Source organism: Struthio camelus, chromosome 2 (genome assembly GCF_040807025.1).
Source record: "Struthio camelus isolate bStrCam1 chromosome 2, bStrCam1.hap1, whole genome shotgun sequence".
Taxonomy (NCBI): Eukaryota; Metazoa; Chordata; class Aves; order Struthioniformes; family Struthionidae; genus Struthio; species Struthio camelus.
The window spans coordinates 118,816,923-118,837,087 of NC_090943.1; the positions used below are offsets into that span (position 1 = coordinate 118,816,923).

General features: G+C 39.5%; 1 protein-coding gene and 1 long non-coding RNA gene across 2 annotated transcripts in view; one reads left to right on the plus strand and one right to left on the minus strand.

The window, feature by feature from the left end:
• Positions 1-7,069: 7,069 nt before the first annotated feature.
• Positions 7,070-12,348, minus strand: LOC138066012 (uncharacterized). Its single transcript, XR_011139147.1, has 3 exons — positions 12,164-12,348; positions 7,768-7,856; positions 7,070-7,167 (listed from the first exon to the last, which is right to left on the minus strand). It is a non-coding gene; the product is annotated as an uncharacterized lncRNA (long non-coding RNA).
• MYOM1 (myomesin 1) overlaps positions 10,668-20,165 on the plus strand; it is an 80,239-nt gene continuing 70,741 nt past the window's right edge. Inside the window, exons 1-2 of the mRNA XM_009667099.2 lie at positions 10,668-10,841; positions 14,332-14,822. Of these exons, the coding sequence (XP_009665394.2) occupies positions 14,392-14,822 (431 nt within the window). The 5' untranslated portion in view covers positions 10,668-10,841; positions 14,332-14,391. The remainder of the gene's footprint in view (positions 10,842-14,331; positions 14,823-20,165) is intronic.

Consider the following 20,165-nt stretch of genomic DNA (forward strand, 5'->3'; position numbering starts at 1 on the left):
GTATTGGTTTTAGAACACAATGAATCAACCAGACTCCAAATTCTTTTAACTTTATCTAATAACTTGGAGTGCTCTGTGTCCCTATCACTGTTCTAATTATTCCTACAAAGATTATACTTTTATCTGTAAGAGTTTTTCTAATTAAAGAGTGTGCCTATGTAGAGATAATACTTCTTGAGGATATCTCCTCTGCATTGTTCTTCTCATGAGAGATATAAAGATTAGGAATTGTATCCGTTGGAGTTAGCAGCATAACAGACCATGCACAGAGGCATGTCTTGTAATAAAAGAGATTATGTTGCAACTATGTTAGTAGGTATTTTAGGATCATGTACTGTGCATGCCTATCAATAAAGAATAGAGCCTCTGTGTGCAGTTCTCTGGAATTAAATTACTCATCCAGCTCTTTTTAATTCGTAGTGTATGAGTGCTGGATAAACTATTACTATAAGCCGTTCAAAAGTAGAAGATACATGGAAAAAAAAAGACACTTTCCTGCCTAATTACCAGATGACTACAAACAACAGTGAGATCAAATAGTAAGGGCATATACAGACAAAGATTTTAACTGATACATCTATCAGAACAATTCAGGGATTCACAGGAAGAAAAAAATCATGGTGGAGCCGGCCCTTCCCTACAGGCTTGGGAGCGGCTTGCAGGAGTCCTCCTGGGTCCTGGAGCGCAACCAAAGGCCCGCGGAGACCTGCAGGGGAGCAGGTAGGGAGCCCAGAGAATGGAAGTAGCAGCTCAGGACTGGTCTGGGACAATAGCTGGAGCTTCTGCCACTGATTTTGCAGGGTAAGGCAAAAGCCTGGAAAGCATGAACTGGGAGAAATAAGGTGCATTGGATGGGAGATGGAAAATTGGGCAAGCAGGTTACTTTCTAAATAATAGGCTGCAGCCTTTAAGTACTGTTTAGAGCCTGGCACTGTCAAAATGAGCCCTTAGATAGGGTGAAGGAAAGCTTTGCAGCCGTGGGAAGACAGTGGAAATTTGTGCAATGAGACAAAACAGCTTTGCCTCGTGGCACTGATGAACTACTGGCTCCGGGACTGACTTTGGTACTTATAGATTTGGACCAGTAACAAGGATAAGAGAATACAGAACTCTTCAAAGTGCAGAGCTTTATAAAACAAATCTGTCATCAGAGCTCCAAATGGTCTGTTGTTATTGTGCTATGTCTTTCAGACTACTGGCAGCCTACATGCGTTGGAGTTATCTGCAGGAGTTCAAACATCAAACTGAAGGGCTGGAAAGACATCACACTTTTTTTAGAAAGCAGTCAAGGAATCAAAGTATGATTTTGGGAGGGAAGCTCAATATTTGTGAGCATTAATGGACAATACTACGGTCTACCAGCTGTTAGGATAGTTAGGGATTAGGACAGTTGGCTCAGGGAGGTTGTATAGTCTCCATTGCTGGAGGTTGTCAAGACCCAAATGGAGAAAGCCCTAAACAATCTCAGAGTTGAATCTCACAGCTGACCCTGCTCCGAGCCAGCAGTTGGACTGGAGACCTCCTAAGATCCCTCCCAACCCGAATTATTCTGTGATTCCATGATTCTCACTGTATATCCAAATCGCCATTCAGATATGTGCTTATTAATACTGTATATTAATAGTAAAAATAGTTATTAATAAGTATTAGCTACGCTAGCAGTATGGTACCTTAAGACAGAAAAAAAGTATGCACATTTCTGCGAACGTAAGGCTAATTTGACAGAAATAATGGCAAATGGAAAGACAGCAGCAAAATGATAGGATACTTGTCCTCTGTATAGCACTGGCAATCCTATCTTACTAAAATACATGACCAACTTCTGCAGTCTTTTACTTATACTCAGCCTATAATTCAGGCTTAATTTTTGCAAGCGAGATTTTTTCTGCTGCTTAAGATCAGTAATGACTTTCTTGGCAATTGAATGTTCCTCCAAGTGTATAAATAAAATCAAATAGAAATATAAGCACTCTTTTATCTTAGTTCAGACAGGCAAACCAGTCAGAGTAGCTTAAAACACATGTTTTATGGTGCTGCACCCATTCAGGCTCATTACAGACTAGTGTGATTGAAAACCACAACTGAAGTTGTGCTAGATTTAGAAATTCTGCTGCTGGTGCATTGTTTTATATAGCAAGTCCCTACGGTGTAGGGCAAATTTAGAAATTGTTCTGTGCTGTCATGCAAGGCTAAGATCCTGTGAAGAGCAAAATGCTCAAAAGAAAGAGAGGAAAAAGAGAGCAGAATAATAAGACAAAACTTCCATAAAAGAAAGAAGAAATATAAACCAAAGCTTTCTGATTATGATGCTAAATTCTGCTACAGTGGATAGGATACATCATTGATGGTTACAGACTGGGCAAATTTCCCAGATTCCTATGGTTTGGCAATGTGAGTAGTACTGAATTACCATGTCAGTTAGCCAGTAAAAGTGCGGTGTTTTGCCACAGTCATTAAGTGAATTTGTTTTCTTAGAAACCAGGAAAGAACTGGAAGTTAATCACATTCTCAAGGTTCATTCTTTATCTGGTGATGACAATGTTTTTGTCTCAGCCTGCTTGCAACAGTTGACAATTACTCATCTGTGATAGCTGCCAGCAGGGTTCCTCCAACTCGAGTTTCCTTAGGGCTTTAGAAAAGGCAGTGGCTCCAAGGACAGAACCCAGAGCCATCATGAAAATCAGTTCCTCCTTTTGCAAACTGTTCTTCCATTATACTGCAGCTGCGTTTTCTTTCAGATTCCACATCAAATTCTTTTCTTTGTGTGCCAGACTGATCGCTGCTTTTCTTTGAAGAAAATATTCTTAAACATGATTTTAAAATATTTCTAAATTTATACTCACAGTCTTTCTGCCTTTTTTCCAATATGATAAGAAAATAATTCCTTATAGGCCAATATTTAGAAGCATTTTAGTTAAAAATTCATAAAATGGGTAAAAAAGTTAACCATTTTTTTTTCGAATGAAAAGGGATCCAATCGTAAACATATAATGAACTCCAGTTTAGCTGAGATAGCCATGACAGGTGCTACACAGAAAAGATTTGACATAGGAAATAAGAACCAACAAAAAATTAAGGCTTATAAAGAAAAGTGAAATAAAGTAATATTTAAAATATAAAATGACTAGAAAATGTGAGGTACAATATCTTAAATATAAAATAGTACTTCTTTTGAGGGCACATCAGCATATGGAAGATTTTTCACAAACGACTGCATAGGAAGCTTTAATTCTCTGGAGAAAGCTTATATCTTTCCAGTTACCACAACTACACTGTGATTTATGCAAAGCAATAGTAACCATCATCAAAGTTAGGGGAAAAAAAGAGAGCGAGAGAGTGTTTCTCCTTACCAATTTGCAAATTCTGAATAATTTTATATTAAATATACCCATCATGTTTTCAGGCAAATATAAAATCTTCATACAATTTCCACATATAGAGATTCAGCAGTGACAATGAGTAGAAGAGATGCAGAATAGCTGGTATGAAACAGCAGACAGATTTTTAACAGAAAGATTTTGAGCGAAATTGGACAATGATTTTTTTTCAACACCCAGTTAAAATAACTGAAGCACTAAATGAAAAATAGTGCGGATGAGAAGCTGAGTCCACAAAACACACCAGGCTATCAGCTAAACTGTGCTACAGCTGGTGCTTTACGTAACAAAAAATGGTGAGTATATCACTTGTTTCTGGACGTAAGGGCCTGCCAAATTAGGATATATCTCAGCTATTTAGGACCTTGATTAAGGTCTCAGAAATCGAGCTACTGGGATAACATTTACCTATTTAAAAGCATGCAGTTTGGTAACATTATAAATGGAAAACGTTAAAAAAAAAATCTGCTTCTGTGCTTTATTTCTAAGGCCAAATTATGCGTGCTAAATCTTGTGGTTCAAGACTTTGCTAGCAATTTCTGCTAGCAGTACACCCGCAGCAGTGCAGAGATCAAGGCTGACTGCAAAACTCACCTTAAATTGATTAGCTCAGTAAGTACCAGGGAAAAAGCCTTATGGTGGGCTTTATGTTGCCAGAGCTACACCATCACTGATGCTGCACTTAGCTAGCTTAAAGCTAGCATGGACAAATCTGTATTCTGGGGTAGCTGTCATCAGGAAAAAGCTGTTATGCTTTCCAAGTCAGCTCCTTGTGGAGACAGAGAAGGATATTTTGATAGCTAGAGGCCATCTCCTGCTTTGTGCCCCCCTTTCCCCTAGGTACCTTTGGGTACCCTCTCTTAAGTCTCCCACTTCTGGTCACAAAGTTTTTCTTTCTTTGGCAATGAACCTGTAGTCCCTTTTCCTCAGGCACCACAGCAGCCAGAGGGGTTTGGGCACATCTATTGCCCGTATGGTGTATGTCTCTCATCCTGCCTTGCTGCAGCTTAGACGGTGAAAATACTGAAAGGGGTGCAGATACGTCTGGAAGTAGCTGTTTTTCACTGCTGGCATACACAAGCACAGTATTTTGGAGGAGTCCTTCTGCAATGTGGTGTGGCTAAATGACTTGGAAGAGTTGAGTTTGCTAGATTAAGATTTACATTTTGTCACTGCTGAGGTATAGTCTTGTGTGTGTGTGTGTGTGAAGTTATAAAACTGCTGGATTCTGAATCCCAGTGCTCAGAAATCTGGCAGCGGTTCTCTGCTCCTTTTCAAGCCCCCTTTTTTGGAGGAAGACTGCTATCACTATACTTATGTGTCCTCCTGAAGGGTAGTTCAGTGGAAGAGGCACGGGCATGCTAATAGGACACTGACCGCTGGTAGGAAGCCAATAATAAGCTGTAGAGAGAAAAACACACATGGGGACTAGTAATTTTGCACAGCTTAGAAAGTCACCAAATTCAAATTGACTTTCAAGGAGTCAGTAAAGTTCATACTCACGTCTCTAGAACTAGCATGAAACCAAATGGAGAGGTTTTACTATAAATCACAGAGAGTTATTCTAAAACTTATATTTTTTAAAATAGTGGGCTTGGTTAAACCATTACAACAACAACAAACGTTAAGGGGAAACATCTTAGAAAGGTTTTGGCAAAACTGTCCACTGTGTGGTTTCTCGTACCTTTTACTGACCATCTAGTACTGGCTACTGTCAATCAGGATACGGGACTAACCTTGCCTAGCAATTTCTTATGTTCTTCTCCTTTCTTTCTTAAGTATCTTCTCTTGGCTGATGCAGATCCCTTTTACTGCGGTCTCCAAACTTGAGTTTGCCCCAAATGTAGGAAATTTATCTTGTAGTGTAGATTGAGAAATGAGAATGCTAGTCCATCACACAAAAATCAGAGTCCATTCATTTCGAAGTTAAGTACACTGCTACCCTTGTGGAATATGACTGTACTGCACCCTGAAGCTACAAGCTATGGGAAATATATTTTAAGCACCCGGAAAAAGAAAAAAACTTTTAAAATAGTTTGATTAATTGCCTAACTATTTACAAAGGGTCCTGGCGAGTTTTCCAGTTGTCTCAAAATCCTTTGCTGCTGCGAACTAATTAGTTTAAAACTAAATCACACATGATAAATAATCACTAACATTATTTCTGACTTGTGCCTTTATCCTTCAGATCTTTTCCATCTTAGTTCCTCCTTTTCTTCAATGTATCATTTTCTGGTCTTCATATACTAAACTCCAGTTTATTTTCCTCTCTTCATCTTTCCTTCACTAGATCTCTTTCCATTAAGTCCTCATCTTCTGAAACAGTTTTTCATGCCTAATTGCTTTTGATGTTTTAAAACTCATGTCTCAGTCCTACAGGATGTATTGAATAAAACATTTGTAAATTTTGATGCAAATTTTCCTTGAAACTTTGTTCGGCTTAATTACTATATTTGAAACCATTTGCAAGTGTGATAGCTAAAACAATTCTTTTTTTTCTATCGAGGGACTCCCATGATCCTTTCCTATAGTAGAAATTGTTTGTTGTTTCAGAAGTATTTCAGCAAGTGATATGAAGACCCATAGGAGGAAAATGAGAGTTGTTATTATAGCCTACGTAGTGATTTGTATTAGCTATGCCTGAATTACTGTAGTACTGATCCTTGTAATATTGGAGGCTATTGCTTTGTATTAGTGTAATAGTGGCTTAAATCTGTAAGTAAAGCGATATCTATAGTTCATTTGCTTCGTAATGAAGTCATGCAGTTTAGAAGACTTTTGGTAAGAAGAATGGGAGAGACAATCAATACAAAGTCACCATCTAAGATAATGATAAATAAGTTATTGAACGATAAATGAAGGGACAAGTATCTAAATAATTTGGCCAGACTACTTACCTCATGTTTAAAAGTGTTTTAGTTCATTCTAAAAACTGTGTAACTAAATAGCAGGAGCTACTACCAGGAGCAGGAGTAAATATTTACAGCAGTCAAGTCCTCTACATGTGAGTTGTCGTAGTTTGAAACATCTCTTTGGTCCTTCAGCAGTCATCTGTCAAGATGTTTTGACCAGTCTTTCCAAGACTGTTAATAGTTCCTCAGAAACAGCTGATCTAGAAATAGTCTGTTGCTGCTGCTCTACTGGGGTAGAAAGCTGTAAGACAACCAAAGTAAAACACTTTTAAAAGTTGTTGGCTTCTTGGTTAGGGAGCAAAGACGTACTTACTACCTAAACTATTAGTAAGATGATATTCCTGGGTGACAGTTCTACATTTGAGACTAGCTGAGATAGCTGAAATGTATATATCCAATAGTAATGACAACCTGAGGAGATACCTGGAGCCAGACTTTTGCAATGATGTATCTTCAGCATTTGGGATTTTGGCTGTGCCTAACTGAACCCAAACGAAGATAAAATGGGTCTGTTTGCTGACAGCTTTTCATTTCATATTGTTATTTGTGTCTGTGGAATGTAGACGTAAATTGAAATATATGGAAGCAGTTTTTAAGCCAATCTTGTCCTGATTTCCCACAGGTATAAATATCACAAGCAAGGCAATAGGGAATCAAGTCCCGAGACTGCATGTCTCAGGTCAAAGAATCTGTTATTTTTTTCTTGAAAATGGTAATTGGAGACTTTTAGTTATGTCTCCCTGAGCAGTAGCGCATCTTGAGTATTTCTGGCAAACTTACCGTAACAGTAGGTGCATAGGACACAAGAATTCTGAAAGAGACAAAAGGCTAGCTATGGTCATGCCAAATTTTTAGGCAGAATAGCCTCAGGCTTTTGGCTGAAAAATAAAAAAAAAACAATATAAATATACCTGTCCGTTGGTTCTGTGAGCCTCATTGCTATGCCTCCCTTCGTTACGGGGTCATGCTACAATGAGTCACCAGTTCCAAAGCCACAGCTGGCTTACAGACTCATGGTAGGTCAAAGACAAACATCATATTTTGGGCAAGAATCCCTCCATTCTCATGTTGACTACACAGCAGAACATTTTCCCTGGATAAAGACATGCTATGTGGGTAAACTGATCTTGGCCTGCTAGGTCCCTAGCAGCTGCTGAGAAATACAGAGAAATGAGAACACTTCTAGTGCAAGATATAAAGCCAAATAGAGTAAGGATAACAGAAACTGTCAACCGTTACTGGAATAAAGGTACCGAAGGATATATGTTGTTTAGGAAAAACAGATGGATATGGGGTGGGACATCACTTAACATCCATTTGTTTTGATGTATTATATAAAATGAAAACAGAGCATATGGATGGATAAAGTATGGATATGCCAAAGACACTCTGAGAGATGATAAAAATTTTCTGTTGAGATAGTTCTAGGAGCCTGCCATAGATTCTGTGTCAGGTTTGAATACAAACAGAAATCTTACCATGTTGTGAGGAAAAATGAATGCTGCCAGCAGATGACTTATTATGGGACACTTCCAGCTGTCATGACGAGTTTGTGGAGCAAATGTTACTAATAATGAGAGGGCAAATAGTTTGTTAATGAAAAACCAATCTATACACCAACAATCAATAACTTGTAAGACTTCTGATAAAATTTTGCTTTAAAACAAATTTTGAGGAAAGAATTACCAAATTTTGGAGAAAAATGGAAATTTGGATGGAATGTGCTCAGTGATAATAAATCACATAGCCTATCAAGATCAGTACAAGCAGAATCAAGAACAGATCAAGGAACCTATCTTTTTTGTTACTATGATAAATAATTTCTAAACAGAAATACAAACTGATTTAATCCATCTAGATTTGATGCTGCGCCACCTGCAAAGCTTTTAATTAAAATGGGGGATTTACACCAGAAGTGCAGGGCAGACAAGAAAATGGCCAGAAGACCAATAACAGGTTTTGTTGAGAGGGAAAGAATCAGGTGGAGCAATTCTACTAGGAAAGGAATAAATAGTCTTCAGGCCAAGTTATTCAATATTTTTGCGGGCAACATTAGTAGAAAAATAAGAAAGTGCTGATGTAATTTGCTGATTGCATAATATTGAGATGCATCCACCATGCAAAGAAGGATTAGAATATGATACAGGAAGAGATGGATGGTAAGGCTAAGAATAATAAAGAGATAAAATTCAGTAGTACAAAGTGTCAGCTCATAAAACGTAAGATGCCATTAGATTTCCTCAGCTGGAAATGACAGAAGAGAAAAAATACCTGAAGACTTTAATCAGTCAGGATGAGTCACCAGATGTATATGTGAAAAAAGCCAATGCAATTATGAAAGCTATCGTTTGACATTTTTCCAGTGAAGCCAGAGATGTGTCACAGTAGGAGGGTAACGCTCTAATGAAACTTCCTCTGGAGTCCTGTAAGGCGCAGATCACCCATGGGGTAGGAAAAAGATGAATTCAAACAGGAACAGGCACAAAGAAGGATTAGTAAATGAGCAATGAAACGAGAAGCCTAACTTATGAAAAGGAGTAAAGGAGCTATTTATTTAGCTAAGCAGAACAAAAAGATGAGGGGGACATTTTTGCTCTCAAAATACATTCAGGGTAATAAGCATCAGGAAGGGAAAATAAATAGTCAGACTGATGGGCGATGTTAACACAGAGTTAGACAGGTCTAATCAGTCAGGAACACATTTAGGTGTGAAATAGGATATTTCCTAGCGATCAAAGGTGTGAAGCAGCGGCGATGAGAAAAATCTTTCTTTTTCAGGTGGGTTTTGCTAAATTTATGATGTAACGATTTTCCATCCCCGTCTGTCATGGCAGATAGTGAGAAGGAGAGCAGGCTGGTCTCCAATATGAGCAGTGGCAGTGGGGAATCTGAGACCAGAGATGGGACAGCAACTGAAGTGTCGACTCAGCGCTGAGAGTGGAAAACTCACACGGATGTTGGTTCATTTCACCCCTAATTTATTTCCCCCTACTTCTGCAGGCTAAAATACAATCTGAGGAATGCCTTTCTTGTTCAACATTTGTTTTCACCTAGGAGTGCAGCAAGCAAAGGGAGGGCTGGAATCACAGGCTGGCCCGGGGAAAGAAAAGGTCCTATTAGGGTTCCAGCTTTTCATTCCTCCAATTGCAGGTGTGGCCAATCTGTAGGGCTGTCCAACTTTTTACTGACCGTAGCTCCTGTGCTAGGGGGCAAACACCAAAAGCCCGTATGGTGAATCGAGGCTAGCAGTTCCCAGCGTGGCAGGTGGGGAGCCAGGTGACCTTACTGCACGGTGCAGCTTGAGGCAGGAGGTAGTAGCTGCCCAGGGAACAAGCAGCTAGTGGCAGGTTCTGGAAGTGTGGGAACCAAAGAGATTTTAGGTGGAATCAAGGAAGCTGAGGTGAAGAGGATACCGGAGAGACTTTATACAGAAGAGGCTCCTAGTCACAGGTCTAGTCCAGACCTGCTACTGCCACTTCCACCCAGAAGGGGGAATGCCTCAGAAAAGGATGATGATCTAGAAAGTTTTCAGCTGTGTTGCATGGTGGGTGGAAAACAACTAAGAACTGAGAGTTAGGGTTAACACCTCTCTCAGTGCGAATGTGCAAAATAATGCGGACTAATCATTTGTATTGAATATTAAGTATGCGGAGGAAAATATATATTTACAATAAAGTCACAGTGCATTCCACGTATTAAAGGCTATTTCCAGGTGACAGAAATTATTCTGCTGTAATATTCAGCAACAGTGATTGTACGTTTCTATGCCAAACTGCTGTAACTGAAATGAAAGAAGAAAAGCCCACTTAATTATCCCTGGTGTGGCAGAGATAATACTGTTTAGAGTTTAGAAAAAAAATTTGGCTCTTAAGGCTGCATTGTTTATATCTACTTAAATGCCTCATGAGGTCATCTGCTTAATTTAGAATTTTATCTTAAATAAGACGATGAAAACATAGCACTGTCAACAGAATAAAGTACACAGCCGTATAGTAACACCTCTATGGCTTTATAGAGTTTTGCTGAAACTACTCTATGTTGTCTGTCATTTAGCTGAAATAAGTACATGGTGCATGCACCATGGCAAAGGTCAATACTGAGATGGATCTTTCCTACTTCTGGTTCATGACACATTACATTTTCTTTTTTCTCTTCTAAACCTGATGTAACTTAGAAAAAAAAATCCTATAAATAATTGTGAATCGGAATACAGATTTTGCACTGAATGTAGTGAAGATACTTAAAAGGAGAGAACTCAGTTGGAAGCTGTCGTCATCATGTGCTTGCACAGAGACAGCGCAGAGTATCTTTATCTGTCTCTGTCTCTCCTCTCCCTCTTCGATGCTATATTTATCAGCCTCCTGGCCATAAAAGGTCTGGACTGGGGCTCTGGCATTCCACTGACCGCAGGCATTATTTTTGTTCTGGACTGTAAAGTCCAGTCCTTAGCCCTGGTCCTGACTACCTCTTTGCTGGATTCACCCTTGCTGTGTTTTTCTGTTATTCATCCACCTCAGAACTATTCCACTTGTTATTGTTCATTTGGGTCCCGGTAAGTGTTCCTTTACGACAGAAGAATGTACATGTTCAGCTATTTTTATTTTCAATCTGTAATGCCAAGCTGATAGTAGCTCCCTTTAATCTTCTCAGCTCAGCAGTTGTTTGAGGGAGTTGTGGAACTGAGTTGAAGAAATCTGCAGGTTCAGACAAAGCAAAGTAGTGCATTGGTTTACTTACTATCAACTCAGCTGTCCTTACAGATTGTTACGGTACTCTCAAATGAAGCCTGAGTTACTGAGATACAGGAGGAATTTGTTGTGTGAGTTCTTTGGCCTTAGGGAATGTGTAAATAGTCTAAATATTTTCTAGTTGCATGGGATGTTTTATGATTTGTAAAGGAGATGAAGTACTATTGACTGAGCTGAAGGAAATCTTACTTTTTTTTTTCTCCTGCTTATAAGCTTTTCTGTTTTTCCTATTTCACTGTTTTCACTAACAGATTGAGTTCATTTTTAAAGAATTATACAGACTGCTAAGTAGTGCAACAGATAATGCCAATAAAATAATTTCCTATAGTGTTTATTTGCAGCCTACAAACAAGTACAGAACTCTGTACTTGTAGGCTGTCTACTTAGCTGTCATTTTGAAAATTCAGTCCAACAGCTGGTAATAACGGCTCCAAAACATGAACTTGCATCTAGCTAATATTTTTAGGCCCGGCTCTGCAAATGTGAAATCCTATACAGATCTCAGATGGGGTGCTACCCTCATATGAAGGAGCCTGATTAGTGGGCCACACAGTAGGTAGACACAGGTAGTATGAATTTTGTAAAACATAAGGGATGGGAGCCAATTCCACAAGCAGACAGTGCTCTGAATAGGAGCAAAATCCTTAGGAGGTTCAGAGTTTCTTGTTATTTCCAAAAACGTTTACCTACTACATTGGATCAGACTATCGTAGCTGATCCTTACCAGTGAACAATGCTAGATGTTTCAGAGGAAATATAAAACAGTCACAGTGTAATAAAATACCTATGAAAAGAGTTTCCTCTTGTATCTCATGAGTAACCATTGGCCTTTGATTTGAACCGGGGGAGCTGGCTTCCTGTTCAGCTCATATCTTAGTGTCTTAGCTCTTACTTACATAAATGCATAATCCTTTTATGAATCCAACTCAGTTTTTCTGAGGCATAGCTTTAGTCCAGAGCTTTTGTATTTGGAAGAAAAAGGTTACCTTTATACATTTTAAATATGTTGACTTTAAATCCACTGATTCTTCTTTGCTGTTATAATATATAAATATCAATGTCTCATTTAACTTATCTTTAATATGCAATATATGCAGTGCTTTATACTTCTGGATCAGTTCCTTACCTTGAATCCTTAAGCTGTGGAAATCCCTGAGCCACAGGGACTGCATGGCTGTTAGTAGTGTGGCTGTTAATATCCATGACGAAGCTAACCAGTGCTGCAAATACAGCAGGTGAAGAAGGAAAAAAATTGTAGTGCTTTACAAATGGAAAACAGAATGTGCTCATGTTCTTCTTCTTTCCGTGAGTAGAACAAGAGTCATCTGTAGGATTTAACTTTGCTCAGCAGACGTCACACTGGCTTGCAATCCCTAAATCTAACTCTTTGGAGCCGGGAGAGAAAGCAACGAAGAAAAATAGAGAAGAAATGTTATAAAAGGAGGCAAATTAAGAGGAACTATATACCACTGGAAGCCAACAAAGTGAATCAAAAAGCAACACAAAATATTGATAGGTATTAGAAAAAAGGATTCTGTACAGATTCATTGGGTTTGCTAGACTTGTGTGCAAAAGGGCCATCAGGAGAAATAAGGAAATTAAAGTGAAGCATTAGTTTTCACTGCAGGGAACAATGAGCTAACAGTTTTTCCTATTCCTCCTTCTTCCTCAGGTAAAAATAGAGTAAATGGATTAGCTAGTCCCCTTGAATTCGTAGTTCCACTATGGTCAGGATATCAGAGATTTCTTTTATATACTTAAGGACTTCTGAATGACTTTCTCCGTTTATTGTTAACTTTCTGCAAACTGAGAGTTCAGTTCTATTATCAGTTGAAAAACAGTTCCTAGACCTTGAGTGGGTCCTGAAATTTAGGACAGTTGAAATCCTGTTTTTTTCTTTTCGTAATTTGTCTAAGTTTGATTAGTCATTAAAGAGAATTAACTGAAATTGTTCGACTTATTACCACAACCAACTACTAAAAACAAACCTGAGAAGCAAAATCTTGGCTGCGACAAAAGACCAGGGACAAAATTCTTGATTTCCATGGAATCAAGATTATACGCTAGCTCTGTAAACGTTTTTTCTATCGAAATATCAGATAAGCAGTTTCATTAACATGAATAAAAATAGATGTAGAACAAGTTCCATATTATTGTAACTGATGGGGAAAAAAACAGCAACAAGCACCTCTCACCGTTGTTTTTGGACGTTCGTTATACTTTTCTAAAAGTTCCCTCACTGCAGCTCACTTTTATTTGTAGCCATCTAGCTTCTTCACTGAAAGTCCTTTCCATCTTATAAGCCTAATCACCAATGGCAGGAGAAAGAAATGTTATTATGAGGAATTAGCATAGACAAGTTTCCTTGCCAGAGAAGACGATACCAGTTTTAACAACAGCAAAACAAAATAATAACAAAATAAAGGTTGGATTGTCATTTAAGAAACTAAAGGGGAATCCTTTCTGCCTTTAACCCTCTTCCCATTCTGAAAGGGGAACCACCTCTCATCTGATCAAATTTCCTACTATGAGACACTGCAAGATAATCTACTGATGACTGTGATCCCAAATGGCGATACTATCTGGAGGGAATTTCTTCAAGATCTTGAACATGCGGTTCTAGGTTAAAAAAGGGGTCTGACTGATGAACCTGATGGTAGAATTCTAATCGGTGCATACAGACTGTATCCCTTACTGAGCTGCAAAAGTATGAAAAGCTCTTTTAAATGAATTTCTAGTATCAAATAAAAAAAATGTAATATACGTTTACCAAACAAGGTGACATCCTTGTCAGTCTTACTGCTTTTAATTCACTCTTAAAATATTAGGCTGGATATTAAAAGGTATCTGAAAATTGAATTGCTAAAATGAATGAGATGTTCATATATTTTGATCTCAGCTTATAAAGTAGTGAATTTACCTTGTTAAAATCTATCATATTTTATTGTATTATTTATTACTTTATTCTCCTGTTTTTCATTTAACAAAAATATTTACGTTTTCTTTGAAGAAGCTTCCATAGTTTGCAATAACTAGGAGACCACAGTAAACTACAAATGAGCAGACACAATAGTATGAGGATTTCTACTCCTGATGAATGACGCATGAGCTTCTTGAAACCTAAATAGGAAGCCATCTTAAAGTCTAGGAAGTATTATAACCCTGTATTTGTTGCGTTTGACCTTTAAAGTTTTAAGTTTTGTGTTAGCTTATGTTAAGTTTTGTATTATATGTATGCTAACTCAAAAGTCTCTTTGAGTTCAGTCTTCATCTGTTTGATCTGTTCTCTTTCAGACACTGTCCTGCTATTTTTATATTCAGAAAAGTGCAGTAAAGCTAAATTAGAAGGCACTCATGATGTCTTTACCTTTCTACCAAAGACACCATGAGCATTATGACCGTGCATACCGCCACAAAGCACTGCAGTCCACTGTAAGCCAGTACCAAAAGGAAGCAAAGAGCAAATCTGCTGTCTATGCTCAAGGAGCTACAGCTTATAGTAGGGGCTCTGCAGCCTATCGCCATGCGTCTGCAGCAGACTACAGCCTTGAGTCTTCAGCAGCATATAGTCATGGCTCTTCAGCCCATGCCCTTGAGTCAGCAGCCTACAGCTATGGATCTACAGCCTATGACCGTCACTCTGCTGCACACAGTAAACGGTCTGCTGCCTACAGTCTTGACTCTGAATCCCTCAGCAAGAGCTCAGCTGCCTATAGTCATGGATCTGAATCAATCAATAAGCTGGCTGCATCCTACAGGCTGGGATCTGAAGCCTACAGTCTTGGGTAAGTAAATATTTGAAACAATATTCTGGAACAGTTTGCCCAGTCGCCTCCCATTCAAATCAATGGCAAAACTCTCCTTCTCTTTAGCAGAAATAAGTGCTGTAACTTGGTGTTAAAATGTTTTTCAAACTTGGTTCTGGGACTAGGAAGAGCTCTGGTTAGCTCAGCTTGTTGAAGCATATTTATGCTCCAAAGTGGCTAGGCATGAGCCAAATATCGTATAAAGTTGTTTAGCCATATTAACGCAGCTCAAGCTAATAAGCAGTGCTGAGATGGCTTTTGGTTTGGGGCTGTCTCTTGTCTGGTCGGGTTGGAGCAGTAAAAGAAATTGGGGCTGTTGACACAAGTTTGAGCTGACAGGTCCATATATCATGAAACAATTCTTCTTTTGCATAACAGTTTCATTTTTATGCTAACTGATTCAACAAATTGAATTTTTTGCACTGTAAATTGGCTAAGGCACGCTATTTTCAAAGCAAGAATACTGTGAAGTGTTCTTGCGCTAGAAGAACAGCTACGCTTAGCTATCGTATTTTCATTTAAACAAGATGATAAAATATTTCTTGAACAATTCCATTCATATACACTGCTATATTAGATATCGTAGCCTCACATTACTTGTGTGTATCCCAAACATTTACAGAAATTAGCCTAGCTTTAAAGTAAGATTAGAGCAGCTGTTAGCAGTAGAGGAAACAATCAACAAATTATAGCCAAAAACATCTGCTCCCTGTTATATTAATATATAAAATATAGAATATTATCAGCAGAACCAATCAAGACTTTTCCACTGGAAAAGTTAGATTTTGGGAATTAAAGATCCTTGAAGGTTAAAGATGGAATTTTTGGCCAAAACCACTGAGAGAAAGACTACCTGTGCGATAGTAAACAATACTTCATATTTACAGCCTTCACTTGGCTTCCATGAAGTTCAGGATCAAGTCTCTATCTGTGAATGTCTGTCCAAGAATTTGAACCTCAGACTCTCTGAGCCCAAATGAATGACTTGACTGCTTGTCTATCTTCAGCTACATAGTATTCAGTCTTTGCTGTTGAACTTATTGCACTTGTGTAAATAATTAACCACTGTGGAGTAGTAAGAAAGGCTCCTTCTATAATCTGCTGATGCAGGGACACAGGCTGGAGATGGTGGGACTGAGGGTTAGGTTTGTAAAAAGCGCCCGGTAGGGGAAGGTATCCCAAATTGCCGCTGTGCTGCAGTGATGTAACTGTGCATCTGTCCCTAACCCTAACCCTAACCCCAACTCCCACTCTTCTTGTAGAAAACTTTGAACGTTCCTATAAGAAATGGAAACATCACCTGAAATTGAAAAAGTGATTATAAAAATAATTGCTTCTGAGTCTCAGTTACAAACAGTTCAGCGACTCTTAGTGGTCAGATCAGTTTCTTCTGAAACATCTGTCTTCTCACCAAAACCTTTAACCTCAATAAAGTAATATCAAGGGAAGTCAGATTGCTTGATGCACTGAAGTCACACGGAGAGAGAACTTAAAACGTTTCCAGATTTCCTGAAGGGTTTTTTGAGACAATAGCTTTTATTTTAAAGTAGTATATTTTGTGTTACTTTCAAACTACACACTAGTAGAAGAATTGCCAACAGATCTCACGTACTATCGTGGCAGTCACAGGTAAGAATGTCCAGCAATAATTTCTTTTTTCTGTGAGCTTATCCTTGTGCTGGAGGTAAGGGAAATTCAGTGCTGCTATGGGAACGCTCAGGAGAGTAGATTTACCAGATGTTAATCTCTCTTGCACAAAGCATAGTTAATAGAGGGGAGAATATAGTTCTGAATGACAAGCTAAGTACTCAGCCTAAGTTTATGGTTAATTTGTCCTCTTCAGCTTATATTTACTTGTTTTTCAAAGGAACTGCTCAGTGCCCATTTTGGTGCATTTTGCAAGTGGTAAAAGTAGAATAAATACTGTATTCTTAATTGTGGTGCAAATGTGGAGTTATTCTTTCCAAGCTCATACTGTCTTCCCCAGATCCAAAACACTTCAAGGTATAATGCAGAGATGAAAAGTCTTCCATAAACACACTTATTTCTGGCAAATCAAAGACTTTCTTATTTCATCCTTGTGAAAGGAATGGTATTAAAGAAAAAAAACTGAAATAAAGTCTTCAAACACTTTCAATCTTCAAAAAGAAGAAGGAGCCCTGAATCAAAATGCTGTATATAAATAAGCTAGATCTCTGGTGGTTACTCGAAACCTGAATGTATACATGAATCCAAACGCATATAATTTTTCAAATAATTTTGATTATTGCACAGCACTGAATTTTAAATCCGAATCTACATTTGTGTATAATGCATATAGATTTGTGGACAGAATTTGTTAAGCCCAACAGGGAAAACATACTATTCAAACACTGAGCTTATATTCAAGTCACTTGTTTTTTTAATCTAAGGTAGCTTCTGCTAGTCGTCACTATGCTTACAGAATTTAAATCTCATCCTTTTCTGCAGCCGCTGTACGGAAAAGAGCATTCATACAGGGACAGCGTTGACACTCAGTTAGTGCTTTCTAAGGAATCTCTCCTAGGAGAACAGGGACCAGGCGATCTGCAAGACCCTGAGCTGATCCTAAAGCTCTGACACTGGAGCCTCCCTTGAGCACAAAATGTGCTCGGGGCGTTCAGAGTACAGATAGCTTGAAGAGGCTGCAGCTTGCTTTATCATGAGGACAGAAAAGGCGCCATTTGGAATGGCCAAAAGGCCATTTCGAGTCTACTCGTCAAACCATGACTGCCTGAAGAAGTAAAATGAAACGAATGAAAACTGGCAAAACCAAGAGCAAAGGTGGAGGATTTCAGCTTTTCCGGTTACAGTTTGCCAACGCTGTAAAAGCCTGGCTCGTAAAGGAAAGCAAGTCTTATCGGGTAAAGATTTCCACTTTGCGTCTAGCCGTCAGTGCCAGGCCATGGGCCACCTCCAGCCATAAGCTGCTTGTTTTGCCTCCATTGAGACATGCGAAGCGACAGGGGCTGCCTCCACCGAGCAGCACAGTGTGTGGGCAAGGGACTGCAGCTCTCTCGCAGAAACAGCAGCCGAGGCGCCTCATCCTCTGTCTAGTCCCATCCCCAGGGGCGGCGGGCGCAGGCACGTTGACTTCTCAGTATGCTGCTGCCCCAGTGGAGCCCCTCGCTTTTCTGCCTCCCAGTCCCGCAGCTGAGTCAGGCCCGGTTGTGCCTCCTTGCGATGGCACCGTGCAATTTTCCGCATGCTTCTGAGAAGCTTTGAGGTAGGTCTGCCACATCTGCTTATAATGCCAAAGGCCTGTCAGGTCGGAGTGCTAGAAACCCACTTACCCCTTCCCTTGGAAGCTCGGGCATTTAAGCCTATTCACAAACTTTCATTGCTTTTCCATGTGTTATTTTCCCGGCTGAGAGCAGCTGACAATCCTACCTAAAGCTAATTGTGTCACAGGCTGCTTAACTGCCAGCAACTTGCTTAGAGAGAAAATGCAAGTAGCTGATGTGGCTCAGGCAGTTATGGTTATTTGTAGGTCAGGGAAAAAGGCGAACGAGACACAGACTTGATTCAGGCAAAGCAGGCGGAGGAGAAGCGTCTTATTAACCTGGAATTAATCAAACTGCCAAATAGTAGGAATGAATGCTTTTCCAAGCAAAATACTGTAACTAGGATCAGGACGGGGCTCGGTAAATAATACACTTTAAGGCCATAAGAAACACGAGAAGAAAAATACACGACCTTGAGATCCCTATTGGCACTGCTTATCCTTTGGTTTATTATAGGTGTGGATTTAAAAGAAGCAGGCTTCCAAATGTCACGCACAAGCATGGAAATTGTTTTAATGAGCCCTGCTACACTGAGGTAGTTACCCTATAAAAAATTTTGTTGTTGATGGAAGCTGTGTTAGGGAACAGTGTGATCACTGCCAGCAATATTGCCTGGGCCCATGACAAATCTGTCAGCATCTTGAATGTAGTCATAGGAGAGCGCCTCTCATCTTTAGAAGCTGGCTTTAAAGCGCTCTCCTGTGAAAATCCTTTTTTCTTTTTTTCTCTGTACTTGGGTTTGCTGATCCACCCTCTCCTCTTTACAATGTGTAAGTTCAGGCATTGCAAATTAGACAAGAAGCACCTGGAAACAGACCCTGGAAAAGGCATCTTAGCTGATGGAGCTCCTCTGGCAGGCACAGCTGGTACCGCTATTGTGTGCACCAAATTCAGGCCTTTCTACTGTTGGACTAAAGTGAGAGAGAGAAATAACGAAAGCATGCTGGGAACAAGATACTTGATTTTCCAGATGAAAATGTGTAAATGAGCTTACAGGTGCCTTTTTTTGTTGAGGCTGAATGACTAAGGATTAGGACGCTGTGGTCTGCTCCCAGAGCACCCTTCTACACCCACTGTGTGCAGGCTCCCTCTGTGCGGGGTGGGAAGCCGATGTCCCTTCAGGCAGAGAAACCGGGGCACTGCCAGCAGACTAAGGAGGTCTATATCTGAGAATAAGACATAAAAGCAAAATTTTTGCTTGGGAGGTTCAGAGACTCTGCACAATGTTGTTGTATGTAGGTTCCTTATTGGACTAGAGGGAAAAATTAGTAGTAATGTAATGGCTATCTGTATTTTACATCTCTACAGGACGATATCTATGCCTTTAGCGTTTACAGCCATCCAACTCCTGTTTCACTCCATAAATTCAGTAGCTATTGGGAGACTAAGAAAATGCTGGCATTGTATTTTAACATGCTGAAAACCACTAAGGAATGAGGACACTGAGCCTGGGTCATCAACCTTGATAAGGCAGCACAGATAGTCTCTGACCTGGAAAAAGCATATATACGCTAGCTGGGCAGATCAAATGAGGCTGAAAGCTGTTAAAAGGTCATGGTACCGTTCCTCCCTGTGAAATTAGAGAGCACTGATAGCTGCTCCGTCCTCCTCTGGGGAGATTCTGTTCCACATATCAGGTAAAAGGTTGGAACATTTCAAAATAAAGGGCAGGATTTTAGAATCTGGTTCAAGAAAGTAGAGTCCTCCCTTCAGCGACCTAAATAATGGCTGTAGGCAGGGTTTAGTTTTCATATTGCACAGGCAGAAATAGGAATGACAGAAAAGGAACACAGGAAAACAAACCTCATGGTAAGAGTAATGGTCAATTTGCTTTCACAGAAGAACAGCTCCATTTGAATATGCATTTGTGCTAGCCTCCATAAAGGTCACTCTCCATGGAAGCAACTGGTACGAGGATTTGGGAAGGAGAAACATTTTCAACCACTTCAAATTTATTCGGCATGGCTCTGGGTTTATGCAGTGCAATTTTGAAAAGGATTTTGGAGTTACTCCGGATAGT